The sequence below is a fragment of the Artibeus jamaicensis genome, unplaced genomic scaffold (genome assembly GCF_021234435.1).
Source record: "Artibeus jamaicensis isolate MK-2021 breed Jamaican fruit bat unplaced genomic scaffold, CSHL_Jam_final contig_1015, whole genome shotgun sequence".
In the NCBI taxonomy this organism is placed as follows: Eukaryota; Metazoa; Chordata; class Mammalia; order Chiroptera; family Phyllostomidae; genus Artibeus; species Artibeus jamaicensis.
The window spans coordinates 1,876,704-1,891,176 of NW_026521194.1; the positions used below are offsets into that span (position 1 = coordinate 1,876,704).

General features: G+C 41.6%; 1 protein-coding gene across 1 annotated transcript in view; it reads right to left on the reverse strand.

Moving 5' to 3' along the window:
- Positions 1-2,319: 2,319 nt before the first annotated feature.
- The window catches only part of DAW1 (dynein assembly factor with WD repeats 1), a 35,316-nt gene continuing 23,162 nt past the window's right edge, over positions 2,320-14,473 (reverse strand). Inside the window, exons 7-13 of the mRNA XM_037139117.2 lie at positions 12,948-13,055; positions 11,034-11,140; positions 10,045-10,147; positions 8,946-9,060; positions 6,834-6,910; positions 4,844-5,006; positions 2,320-2,486 (exon numbers count right to left, since the gene is read on the reverse strand). Coding sequence (XP_036995012.2) covers positions 2,452-2,486; positions 4,844-5,006; positions 6,834-6,910; positions 8,946-9,060; positions 10,045-10,147; positions 11,034-11,140; positions 12,948-13,055 — 708 coding nt within the window. The 3' untranslated portion in view covers positions 2,320-2,451. The remainder of the gene's footprint in view (positions 2,487-4,843; positions 5,007-6,833; positions 6,911-8,945; positions 9,061-10,044; positions 10,148-11,033; positions 11,141-12,947; positions 13,056-14,473) is intronic.

The following is a 14,473-nucleotide window of genomic DNA, read 5'->3' on the forward strand; positions in this document are numbered from 1 at the left end:
AAGAATAATAGCAAGCATTTACCAGCATGCTTGTGAGGTACCAGAAAGAACTCTCAAAACAAGAACTATTATTATTACCACTCTCCAGATGAGAAAACTGAGACAGTGCAAAGGTAACTTGCCAACAGTTAAGAGTTTGAAAATAGAATATACAATGCATACATCCAGTCAACCTGATTCCAGAGCCCGCCCACATCATTAAACTCTACAGTACTTCAGGTGGATATAAAACAGGTATATGTAGTATAGTGCATGAAAATAAGCTTTTTTTATTGCAGTGTAAGTGCATGATATTAAGCTCTGGATTGCTGAGGTATCCATTTCAAAGACAACCATTGAGAGTAAACATTGCCAGCCCTGCGACCCAGCTACTAGCTAGACACCTGGGTAGGAAGCCAGGCCCTGCCCACCCACGAAGTTTCCCTTTGGGGCAGCCTGGAGAACTGCCTGCCTGAGTAGCAGCACATTTTCCTGCCTGCGCACTACTTCCCAGGAAACCCCAGGCACCCCACCTTTGCCTGTAACAAAGGCAGACACCCAAGTCTGCACACCCTCTCTTTCCCTCCCTGATGGTTGTTGCTGAGGTGCATCCTGCAATTGTAATAAGAACCACAAGGGCCAGTCCAGTCAGGACATTGGCCTCAGGTCGGGGACATGCCTCTGGGGGTGGCCACAGCAGCAATAGGCCCAGGTGAGTGCCTCCTAGCCAATAGCATCACTATCCATAGACTGAGAAGCAACATGGAAGGGTGTATCATAGGTATTCTTATGCTTTTAGGTATTTAAACACTTATTTTTAAGTAGGTAGTGATATCTGGAAGCCTTCATAAATACTGTACTTAGAAATTCTTCAATACATAAAAGTTAGAGGAGCAACTCTTTTTCTGGCTCGGTCTTCCTATGCCTGAATTGGTCTCCAATTGGTCTCCAAAACATAGGATGATCTCCATAACCATAATTAGCTAACCATTTGGAGTCACGAAACCAAATGGTATCACCACCTTCCCAAAGTCATTGAAGGGTTAGAGAGGAAGAGTATGTATCTGCTGCTTCTTTAGAGCTTTGAAAGAAGTAGCTACACTTTGGTCCAGTGTCCTCAAACCCAAACTCTCCTTGTCTTCCCCATCTCTGAACTTCTTCCTTCCAGCAGCCGCCCAGAAATTGTGTTCGTTTTGCTTTTGTTTCATTTTTCTTCATCTTGAAGGTGAGACATACACAGATGATCAGAAAGGTGATTCTTCCCCCAAACCTTCCTACTGATAGATCTGACACTCTCCTGCCATAATTAAACCTCATTCACTTAAGAACGCAGCGTTTTGGAGTTCAGTCTCCTAATATCTGGATACCCGATTTATCTTTGCTGTGACTCACCTTCCTCTCTTTGAAATCAGGATGATAACCTGCTTTGGAACAGTTGCTGGGGGGATCTAATGAGATTACCTACTATATGGTTGGGCAACATCTGGTGCACAATAAACCACGATGATTACTATTTTTAGTATTAGAAAATAATTCCATAAGATTCTCTTGCTCTGGATTCAGGCATCACTGGTTTCATCTCAGGTTTTTTCCTTCAACTTAATTTGCAATATAGATATAAACATTAACTTGTAATATGTGGCACTTTTACACAAAACAGCCCTTTATAAACATTTTTCATGTTTCAGCTGCAGTCACATTGGTGTTTGATTATTTCCCCTAGTACAGCAATTGTTTCCCACCTAGATCTCATAATTCAGAAGTCTAAACGTTTTTCTGTTTAACTTTCCCTTATGAATAAACCTGTCTATACTTTTTTCAGCCCACTACGAATCCAGAATATATTTGCTATGTATTCTGGAGACTCACTTTATTTTGTCTACATGCTGCCTTAATTTTATAGCATAGGTCCTCAACTTTTTGGGGGGTGGAGGAAAAATATTCTTGAATGTGAAAGAAGAAAGATTAACCTTCTATTGCAGTCTCCTTTCTCATTCTTAGCTGAAAAGAAGTAAAATAACCAACTAAATAATAAAACTTCTAATCACATATTTAACATACCTCTCCCCTTAAAAACACACTATAAATATGTACAATTCACAAGGAATTTCTCCAAAATTTTTATTCAACAATCTAAATAGATTGTTAAATCTAGACACATTGTTAAAGTACTTTGGTTTCATTTATCAGTGTCATGATGCTATCAAAAAATTTTAAAAAATTGAAATTACTAGTGACATTTTCCAAACAGTAGGCTGTTTCCTGTCATCATCTCTAGCAAATGATACCAAGCAATGATATAATTTCTTCAGTTTTAATAGTCATATCTGTGAAGCTAAGGACAGTGTACAAACAGTTGACTCATGGAAAAAGAGAACACGGGAAATATCAACATAGCGTGTGTGCCATCTGCGAAGCTCCGGCTCCTGTTCCCACTGCGAGCAAGTGTGTTCATCAACTGGTTCTCTTCAGTCAACGCCATATCCTACAGGTATTATCCTTGCTCCCTATTAAGACAAATTTCACGAAGTTATTTTTTCTTTTTTATTCACTTCACTCTCTCTTTTTATAAGTTGACATTTTTCTGGATCACTGTTGATTTTCAATGTGCTAAATGTGCCCACCTACCTACCAAGCTCCCGAGACACTCAGATCGGGTGTCTGGGGAGTGGGAATCTTTTTCCCTTTTTCTTTTCTTTCTCTTTTCCCTCCTTCCTTCTTTCCTTCCTTCCTTCCTTCCTTCCTTCCTTCCTTCCTTCCTTCCTTCCTTCCTTCCTTCCCTCCCTCCCTCCTTCTTTCCTTCCTTCTTCCCTTTCTTTCTCTCTCTCACTCTTCCTCCCTCTCATGATTCTGTCAGTCCTAAAATGTACAAATTCACATCCTACTCACACCAGCAAGATCCACAGTAGGTTAAAATTACAGAGAACCTGGGATTGCAACCACATTGGCATCCTTCTCTACTATTCCCTCTGCCCTCCCCTCAAGCATCACTACCAGGTAGAAAGAAATACAGCGAACATGAACATCTGCAGGTTCTGGTGCTCGCACATGAGAAGATAGTGCATTTTACTTCAGAGCATACCCAAATGTCAATAGATGTTTCTCACCATCAGTTCAAATGTAAAACTGGCATCCTTCCTACTCTCCCAGAGACTATGACACACTCTCTTCCAAAGCAACCCCTCCCCTCTGCCAAGGGTCACCTCTCACATTCCCTCCATGGAAATGGCAGTCCCGGTGTCATTGTCTCCAGAGGTCAGGTGCATATCATCAACATAAGAAGTGAGGGCTACACGGATTAGGAAAGCCTGTGAAAACTGCCCATTCCACCAAAAGCGCCTTACACTTTAAAAATGTAATGACCTTGCTGGCCAATTCCCTTTCAGTTTGTGACTCTCCACCTCACCTTGGGCAGTCCCATAAAACATGTGCGGTGGACACTGGGGTCGACCAAAAAAAAAGAGGGCAGATCAATTCAAACAAAGAGAGAGCTCTGCTGTTGGCAAGACAAGCATATCGCTCCTGTCCTGTTGCCCAGTGGGCCAGTACTTAGCACCTTGGTGCCTCAGGATACACTAAACAAATAAAAATGCATTTCAAAGAGCTCAGGAACCAGAGTTCCAGCACTAAAACAAGGCACAGAAAAAGGGGGTTCCTCCCCTGACCACTCCGGGGACTTCGTGAAAAGTGGCTGAGGGGTGAGGCATTGCAGAGCCGCCTCACAGAAGCATGTGGGCTGGGAAAGGCTGGTCCTCTGCCAACCCAGCCAGGCCGCCTTCTTCCCTACTTGGCGGCTGTCCCCTGCAGAGCATCCTGTGCCTTCAATCACAGCCCCCGCTCTTTCCTTTTCCCGGGAACGGATTTGACATGCTGTTCACAATAAAATATATGGCTTCTAATGGTACTCTCTTAGGAATAGCTACATTTCAGCAACCCTCAAAAAATTAGAAACCCAAAGAAAGTAATCTGTAATTTTAGAATTTATTCAGAATTAAGAAGAAAGGGGGAGGCATTTTAAGGCAAAAGGGGAGATTATTTACAGCCCTCCTGAAGTTGGATGACTAGGAAGCAGCCCATACACAAAGCCACAGGTGCCTGTGGGACATGGAGCTTATCAGATAGTTGAGCAATTTTTAAATTTACTCAGCACATCGGGAGTCACTGAGTTAGGCACGCAGGGTCCTAGTGACGTCCTCGGGTGTCCCTGCCCCACACTGCTGTGACACCCACTGCTGCCAAGTCTCCCCCAGCAGCACCGCACTCACATTATACCGTCTTCTTGTCATTGTTCTCTCCTTTCCGCAGTCCAGATTAATCTATTCTCAATTCAGTTCTCACAAAATGTTAATACGATAAATTCCCAATAAATTGTGAATGGTTAAAAACGCTCAATATGAGTTTTTTCTTCTCCAAATATTTGTATGTTAGCAGGGGACAACAACGTATGCTCGGAAAGTAGTGAGGAAAAAACAATAACTCAAAGAATAAATCTCTAATAAGCTAAAATCCAACTGTGAAGAACCCAGGGTCTCAAACCGTTTCAGCTACTAACACCTAACTGACATCAACTGAATATTAACCATCTGATGGACAGTAACTGGCAAGGCAGGCTACCGAATTCTTACCTTGGGTAGAGCAACTAAAATTTAAAATCACAAAGCCTTACAGCCAGTGGCAGGGCTCACTCCTGTGGTTCTGTGATGCAGATAAAATTAAATAATGGACATAGAGCACCCCTAGATGTACATGAGCCAGGGCCCCTGGAGGAGAGGTAGGGATGGAAGTGAACTTTTGTATTCAGTTTAGGATCCCTACGCGCCCCTCGAAAATGAAAGCCAAGTCTGTGGTGTTTATTTCTCCCCACCTGTAATGATTATGTTGCCTTTATAGTTGAAAGCACATGAGAAGATCTCATCAGTGTGCCCCTCGAGCACCTGGAGACATTGGCCAGTCTGAGCATCCCAGATTCTTGCTGTTTTGTCTGAGCTGCCCGTTAGAAGACGGTTCCCTTGGGGGTTGAAAGAAATCTGCAAATGAGAAAGAAAGACAGATTTGCATGATGATTCCCAACACATTTTTAATCAGCAAAAAAAAGGACATTACTAAGCACCTGTCACCTTGCCAGCCTGTTATTTATTCTTACACAGAACAGTTCCTTCATGATGGGAAAGATATTGCAGGGACGAATACATGCAAATTAAAATCTAGGCAGAAAAATGTTATTGCTTACCCACTCACAATTCCAAGGACAAAGACCAAAGCGCCCTTACAGTTTGAACATTCTGTATCTACTTCTTTCCAAAGGCCCATGATGGCTTTCTTCGTGCCAGCAAAGAGGCTGAGAAGCCAAGCCAGGCGTCTATGTACCCAAACCTGATGCTGCCTCTGCAACCCCACTTCCGGTAGTCAAAAGCACACAGTCTGTGCCACAGAATAAGGGAATGTCCAGGCCCATGAGCGAGGGCTTCTGTCTATCGCTACTCAAAGTGCAGCACTTTCCATAAACATGCTTTGAGTGTCTCCTGGGTGTCAGGCATTGTCTGATAATGTCTGAGCAGTCAAAGAAAACTGCCTAGTCCTTTGGGTACCGTGCTTACAACCCTCCCTAAATCATCAGAAGATTTGTGCCACCTCCTCTACAACCGAAGGTTCGATGAAGGTAGAGTCATGTGTTTTTCTCATCATTGTGTCACCAATACCAAGAGCAATGCCTAGCACAGTAGAAACTCTCAAAAAGAATAAATGAATACATGAATGAATGAATATGAACTCTCACTTTGACACGCCATAGAAATGGTATTAGTGGGTGGCAATTCAAGAAGCGATATACCACTTAAGCTTACAATGCAATAAGACAGAATCTTAGAACTCTTTATTCACTCATACACAAAAATAGATAAGCAATTGTTGAGTGTGACACACCAGATATGTCAACAGCTATCAAGTCAGACACTCAGAAATATGACCCAAGCTCTCTCCTCAGCCTGTTGCCCATGTTCACAGTTGCCCCGTCCCCTCTCCTGCCAGTCCCTAAGGCCTCCCAGCCCATGAAGGGAATGAATGGGCTCTGCACTTCCTTGGAGACCAGGTCTGCTGGTCTGGCAGTGGCCACCAGCAGCAGGTGTGGGTCCAGGAGGGGAGAGAGCATGGCAGGAGGTTGGGGTTAGGCTCCAGGCAGAGCCTTCAGAGACTTGATACCATCAGCTTCTATTTGAGAAGGAAGAAGCAAATCTGACCTCGGGCATGAGGTCAAGGAATCAGCCTGAGCTGGGAGGTGAGAGCCACCAAATCCCAGCTTTCCCTAAAATTTTCTGAGGACACATCTAAGCCTCAGATCACCAGCTGGGTGGATCTGCTCTGTGAACAAGCTTTTGGGAGGAGTTTACACACAATTCAAAGCTGCAGGCTTAGAGATTACAAATAGGTCATTTCAAACTTTGAGTGTTAAATATTTCCATGAAATACTTCCTCAATTGCATGTAAACTTGAAAGTTTACAGAACACTTGATACTTCTACATGATGTTTTCTTTGCACAATATAAAGGTGTGTGTCTACTACAACCAGGACAAGCATTCAGTAAGCTTCTTAAATAGCTTAATAAGTAGTTTCTGCTAACTAAATCCTTTACTAATGGCTGAGGGGAACACTTTATAGTTTTTGAAAAGTTGTAGAAATCATTTATTATACTGAGTTTGAGGACACACTTAAAAATAAAGCCTTTAGGAAATTGATTTCTAGAAAGAATGAGATAATTGCATAAACTTTACTAGCCTGGCAATATACCTAGTTACGCTAAACATGCTATCTATTTTTTGAAAGGAAACAAATTGCTCCAAATAAGAAAGGAACTCACCTTTGAAATCTCACCTTCATGACCTTCCAATTTACTCATGCATTTTCTTGTGGTTGCACTGAAAATTCTTGCTGTTCCTTTTTGAGAGGAGTGGAGATATTTATATAAATAAATTCATCCGAAATACAGAACTTTGAACCACATGCCTTAAATTATCTACATATCTATCCCTCTGGCACACAGCTCTCTGTTAGGTTTGCCTTCTTGCCTGCAAGGACAGCCAGCCACTTGATTCTGTAAATGCGAGCTGGTCCCACTTGGATAAGAGCTTATTGCAAGAGATACTGGGTTCCAAGGTAAAAAAGGCAAAGAGACACCAATTCAGAACAAAAAACAAAGACTTCAAAGGAAAAAAAGGGAACGAAAACAAGTCTTGGTAGGTTGGGGATGCAATAAGCAGAAACCTTAGCATCATACACCAGATAGGAGTCTAAGATGACAAAAGGGCACAAGCAGCCCTGAGAAGGAATGGTGGCCACCACTCAGTGAACAAAGGACGGGCATGAGGAAGCCCTTTTCAACAGAAGGAGCTAAGAGAATGGTCTGTCCCTGTTTCCCTGCTGTATCTGCAGAGCTCAGAAGAGCCACTGAATAAATACATGCAGTGTGGGTGGGTAGATGGATGGATGGATGGATAAATAGAAGGAAAAGTATATGTTTCTTTAGAATTGAGGAATGGAAGAGTTATATAAGCACAGAGGAGAAAAACAGCAGTAATGCAATCGTTACCAGAAAAAAAGGTAAAATCTGTCAGGCCAGGTGAAGGATACTTTCTTACTGCAAATCACAGCATTACACACAGGTAAAATTAGCAAGGATAGTGTGTTTACTGGTTGCTTAATTTTCTTTCAGAGAAAAGCAAAATATCTTAAATTATAACTTACCTTTCTGACAAAGTCAACTCAGGAGGAAGTGGACAAAATGATAAAAATTGCTATTTTAGAGGGAATATAATTAAAAATATAAAATTTGTCACTTAGTGGGGCATTTCAAAAGACTTAAAAGCAAGCAACCAACTTGTTTTAAGAGTTCGTTAATAACACAAACGGTCCTGCATAGAGCAATGCTCTAAATTAACACAAAGGCATTTTTAATCTTCAGAAAGTACAGAAATAAGATAGTCTTGAAAGTGTAATTTTTCAAAGATAAAAAATATATTAAAATAAATAAAATAAAAAATAAAAGATAAAAATATGAGTAAGACAGAAAATTAAGCTTTCAGAGTAATCCCAGCGAGGAAGGTAAAGGTAATATAGTGAAAGAGATGCAGTTTAAGAGGTAACTCACTACATTGATACATTCAATTTTAAGAAAGAAATGAAGAGCAAAGACCAGACATAAATAAAAAAGATTGGTGTAAAACATCAATACTGTTCAGGAAGCACAGAATGAGAGGAGGTTTACAAAACACACCAAAAGAGAAAAATAGTTTTTTAAAGTAATATCTTATCACACAAGAAAAGAATTGAATCACTGCTAGGAAACCTAGCAGATCAAAGAAAAACAAACTAGAAGAATTGAACTTGTACTTTATTCGTGTCCATCCTTTCATGTACTGATCAACCTCTTCCATTCTGTATAATCTAACATGTCACATACAATAAATGTATGGCATCGGTCATTGTTTCCCTCTCATTGAGAACAGGCATGTCTGTCTCTTTTGTTCACTTACATGCCCCTGTTTCTACAACAATTCCGGGCACAAAGTAAGTAGCCCGTATATACATTTAATTGAATGGAGTTTTTCTATAAATGAGAATGATACTTAAAATGAAAAGAGCAGATTAATTATACAGTTAAGAGGTGACTTTTAAAAGCAAAAATATGTGAGAAAATGAAAAAAATAAGTGGTTACTTTAAGAAAATAATTATCCACTGCTTCCCACAGTGGCTACACCAATCTGCATTCCCGCCAACAGTGTAAATATGGAGATACCACAAAAAATTCAAAATGGATCTGCCTTTTGACCCAGTAATCCAACTTATGGAATTACATCTGAAGAAACCCAAAACACTAATTTGAAAGAACAGGATGACCTATAGTGTAGAATCACACATATTTTTCAAAGCATGAATTCTTGCACAACTTAAATGTATGAACAGATGTCTTACCATCGGCTGAAGCAGTTGCAATAAGCTTTCCAGTGTAATCGAAACAGCAGTCCAGAATTTCATCATCGTGGCCTGTTAGTGTTGCCAGGCATTTTCCATTTGTAGCATCCCACAACTGCAATTATGAAAAAGCAGAAGAAGAAGACCATGACTTCTTGTTGAAATGCAAAGATGGCCAGAAGTCGTCTTTATGACATTTTTAGGGCTGGTTAAACATTGTGCCAAAATCATATGTATAGTTTTTACACATTCTGTTCATTTTACCTTGATTTTTGACAAGAGGCCACAGCTAATCAGCTGACAAGGCCCACTTCGGACACAGACGAGACCAAAGAAAGACATTTAGAATGGATGGTGCAAATCTGACACTACATTAGGGGAAAAAAATCTCAAAGTGTATACTTCACTGACTGGAGTAGAACTGTGCTCTTTTCATAACAAGAAGGTTGATCTAAAACTAAAGTGTGATAAAATGAGAAGTTCATTAAGATTATAATGCATTTGATATGTAATTAAGTAATAATTCCAGAGTATAAGCTCTTGGTAACAAACTTAAAAGGCAGGGACAAGAAGGGAGGGGGAGGGGGATAACAGGGGGAAGAAGGGTCAAGAAGGGGGAAGAAGGGAACAAGCGTGAAGGACCCCTGGACATGGACAAGTTCAACGGGCGGGGAGGATAGAATGTGGGAGAGGGAGTGTGGGTAGGGCAGCAGAGAGTACTGAGTAGATGGGGACATGTGTAATTGAACAATAATAAAAAAATTTTAAGTAAATGCAGGAAGACACTGTGTTGAGACTTCTTGAGCTTTACCTTCATCAATGTTTAATAAAGAAATAGAGGGACAGTAAACAAAAATAATGTGCCTTGTCAAAATAACATCTCTTAATACATTTAAGTCAATTAAAATTGTTTTACTACATCATAGTTCCTTTAAACTTGAGGCATCCAAAACTTAAAATTTAAAAATTACCAATTACTATTTATAAGTTAACATCTTAAGTTTATAGCATCTTAAAAGTCGTTAATGCTGCAGTGAGTGTCTGAGAGTGCACAGCACAGAGGTGAGAATGACAAAGCAGATCCACTGCTGGAGCTCACCATGCAGGTTTTGTCCATGGAGCCGGTCAGTATCATAGAGCAGTCCCAGTTGAATGTGGCACTGCTGATCTCAGCGCAATGCCCGATTAAGGTGTGCACCTTCCTGCGAAGTGGAAATGACTCAGAGGTGCCTTACGTCAGCGTACGTGCACAGTTCGTGATGGCAAACCCATGCATGTAGGAGTCTAAAGTCTGGTTCTCACAAAATAACATTTCTCATGACTAAACAAAGATGGCTTTACTGTAGCTCAAAAGGAGTCAATGACTACTTTCATTTCAACAAAAATATACTTAAATTTTAAATAATCAAAGATAACATTACTTAACACCTCAGGAAGGCACGGATAAACAAATAAGGGCAGTCTGAAATTCTGGCAGTATTCCTACACCAGATGAGTGGACCCCAGGTAGCTCAGAAACTGCCCCTCAGTGTCTGCAGGACCTCTCCTTCTCTCCCATTTCTTGTCGCCTCCATCTTGATCGGTGCCCCTGATGATAACCCCTCCTATCCAAATGCAGACAAGTCCAAGAGTGCAGTTTAACAGCACAAATAGGCTAATTTAGTTAACTTCTTAGCAACTAGAACCAAAAATAATTAGGAAGGAAATTGAAGTTCTCGGGCTAAATTAAATTTGGGAAATTAGCCATGATTTTATTTATTCATGACAGCCATGCCTACCGTAATCACAAGCCAGTGAAATCTCATTACTAGTACGAGGGGTAAATAACAGCTATATAACCAGGCTCTCGCTACCATTCCCCTTTCAGGTTCCTCATTGGCATTCTTTGTTCAGAATTCTGAGAAATCACATATTTTCTTGTGGATCAGAAATATCATTAAAGAATGAAATACGTATTAGTGTCCTAGTCCTATGTCCCATGGAGTGCAGAGCACAGTTAATACATTTAAGACTGAATTAATAAATAACAAAGATTTGTCTTCTCAACCCTCTGATCCAGGTTGAAAAATTCTTAAAAATCCAGAATACCTTCCAGTTCCAGTGTCCCACACTATGACTGTGTGATCAAAAGACCCTGTGATGATTCTGTCTCCCATGGTGTTGAAGGACAAGGAGATGATTTCAGCTGAATGTCCCTACAAAAGAGAGGACATCGTCACGCATACTTTTAGTGAAAGCAGGTGTTAGGTGCCTCATTAACGCAGTAGGTAGCGCGTCAGTCGCGTAGTTAAAGCAGGTGCTACAAATGCATAATATCAGTGCCTAAAAGAAAATGCCAGAAAAGGAAAAGCTGTACATATGGGGGGGGGGGAGATGGTAGTTGGCTGAGGTAGGAATGAGGTGTGACTGCATTCGGGCATGAGGTGTCTTTTGGGGGCGACAGAAATGTTCTAAACCTAGATTTGGGGGATGCCTGCACAATTTCGTAGGTTTATTCAAAATGGACATACACTTAAAGCAAGTTCATTTTAACTCAATGAAGACTTTTTTTGTTTGTGTTTTAAAGGAAAAGGGCATGTTTGGGGCATTCAGAAGGCTCCTTTCACAATGTCTTGGAGACGCGAAAGAGGGCTGTAGGCTTTTATGGGCCAATAACAGGTGATAAGGAAAAGGAAAAGGTTTGCAAAGTTAATAACCTTAAAATAGAAATCCTTATGATAATTTAATGTGAATTGATTAATAAATATCTGGCCTATGGCCTGACTTCCCCTTGGTTGGGGTCTAGAACCAAAGACACTGAGACAGTGAGCAAAGCCCCTTTCTACAGTAGATTCTGCTTGGAGAAGAGCCTTTGTTTTTCTCATTATTTTAGTGCATTCACATAATTACTTTTTAAAATAATACAAAAGTTTATTTACAAATTAAATTTCTGGTTTCTTCCAACTAACAGAAATCAAATGTAGCTAAACATTAAAATTCTGAACACACACACACACACACACACACACACAGAATGTAATCTCTGGCAGGACACGGGTGTGCTGAGCAGGGCTCATCCTTTCGAATGTTCTGGAGGAAGAAGCAGTAAAAAAGCAGCAACCCACAGAAATGATGAGAACAATGATCAGAGATATACTTTTTAAGTAGCACTAGGCACACACACACACAAAAGCTAGGCACTCTGAGTTAAGGAAGAAAAACTCTAAGTGTTAGTTAAAGACACTTTCTTTTCTCTCTTGTTTCTGCCATTTTTCAGTCATTTTAGTCATTTTTTAACTTTCTTAGAAAAAGTGCTCCTAGAAAAGAGTTTCACTCACTTATAATTTGAAAAGATAAGAAAACTGGGTTTCCTATCCAGCTGTTCCTACTTATTGCCACAGAGAACTGCTCTATTTTTGTTGGGTAGTTTGGGATGGGGTGGGAAAAAAAAGGAGTGGAGGGTAGTAGGGCATTGGAAAGTGCTAGACTCGTGGTGGTGACAGGCAGGGGCCCCAGTGGAGACACAGCATCAGCATTCACTCTGGGACGGTGCCCTTTGGCCTGTTTCTCTCCTGCCACCTGCCCCTTGTCATTTCAGAGTTTGTTTAATACTGAAGCTGGAGGGTAGAGGAGAAGAGAACCAACACTCATCCCCTTGAGGAATTCTCCAGCAAGGTTCCCCAGTTCTGCCTCTTCCTAGAAGTGTCAGGCTCCACCTACTTTGCTTTTAGCCGGACAGATGACGATGGTTTTTGAGCCGTTGTAGGCGCGGACCATAGGCTGAAGTGAGTCAAACTAAGCACGGCTTCATCTGGCTTCCCCGGCATGTCCAGCCACATGGTTGAGAACAGCCGGCAAACCTACTGGCCACTCTCTCACTCCCACCTAAAAACCATCGTCTAACTCAGAGCTAACTCTCTAATGAAATGCAGACAAAAACAAACACAAATAATAGGCTTCTCCTAAGGGATGGCAGATAAAAAAATTAGAAAACTCTTCAGGTCATTAACATTATAAACATACAGTTAACGTGACGACTTCCTCTCCATTCTGAATGTCCCACAGTTTGGCCGTTGTGTCCATACTTCCTGTAGCCACCAATGTGCTTTGAGGATTGAATGATAAGCACACCTGGGTTACATAAAATGAAAAAGGTTTTAGAAATGCAGCATTTTAAATTGTTAATTTTTATATAGAAAAGCTTCAAGATGCATTACCTTAGCAGATTAGACCTAATTCTTTGTACAAATACTCAGCAAAATACCAACTATGAGCAGTCTGCAACCTACAGGTTGCATCCTGAAGCAATTTCTTCTTGAAAGGAAGCTGCTTGCTCTTTTGCAGGGGCATTGGCTCCCTTCACCACTTACAGACCATCGAAGGACAAGAACAAAACCCATCACTCCCACCTTCCTTGTAGCTATCATCACAGTTCTTTCAATCACGCCCCTTCACCCACCAAGGGCTTTGGCTATCTGCCAAGTCTCAATTCCAAGTCTCAGTGGCCTTTGTGAGGGCCATCCATCCAATATCTCCAGACTCCAATCCTGGATGCCTTTTGATAATCACTTCCATGGCCATACCCCAAACCTGGACATCAACTTCTCTCTCTAGAAGATTCACTACCAACACACTAGTCTCTGAAGTTTCTCAAAACTTCATCTGTCACTCTTTCTTATCACACCCCCTCCCCCAGCCAGCATTGTTGTAGATTGCTCTGCCTGATTTTAGGAATTGTATCTCAACCCCTTGTGGCTGAGGGCAAGGGACGACCTTTGGAATGTGAGCCACAGGAGACAAAGCCTGTCTCTGGTAGCAAACACTGCCTCAGTTTCCTCTCCCTGCCCCCAAAGCTTGGTCGGAAGTCAATGACAGGTAAGACCTCTCACAGAGGGGGGCAACCTAAGCCAGACTAGATCACCTGGGAGGCCTTCATGGAAGGACTGGGGGGTGCTGCAACAAAGAGGGAGCAATGGACTCTCACCCCCTGTCTTTGACAAAGCCCGAATCCCCATATTCTCTGGGAGAAGTGCTTCCTGGCTCTAATCCCCTTAAGCCTGAATACCTGTTGGGGAGAGGTGCAGCTCCTTGCCTTGCCTTTCCCCCAGTGTCCTGGGGGAAAATCTGGCATCACAAAGACTTTCTGATAAACCTGTGAAATCTGTTCTGCTGAGAGTGCTTTCATTCATATGTTAAGGATTCAAGCAGGAAACCCTAAAACTCTGTTCCTGACAGACTCAGACTCAGACTCTGAAGCCCTCAGGTTTCTTTGAAATGTTATCTACTGTTTGATCCTTGCTGCCCTGTATTCCTGTGTATTACAACCCAATAAAAGGCTATGGAGGAGGGCGCTCAGGGCCTTTTTCTCCTCGGAGAAACTGGCCACAGCTGGCCTTTTCCCCTGAAAAACTGGCCACTGCCACTTCTGCCTAAGCAGATCAATTCAGTCCCAGCCATATTCACTCGTGTCCCTGGCACCCAGGGGGACTCGTGAGAAGTCGCCCCCACACAGAAACCTTCTGTCTCCTTAAGGCCACTTCCTCTCCTGC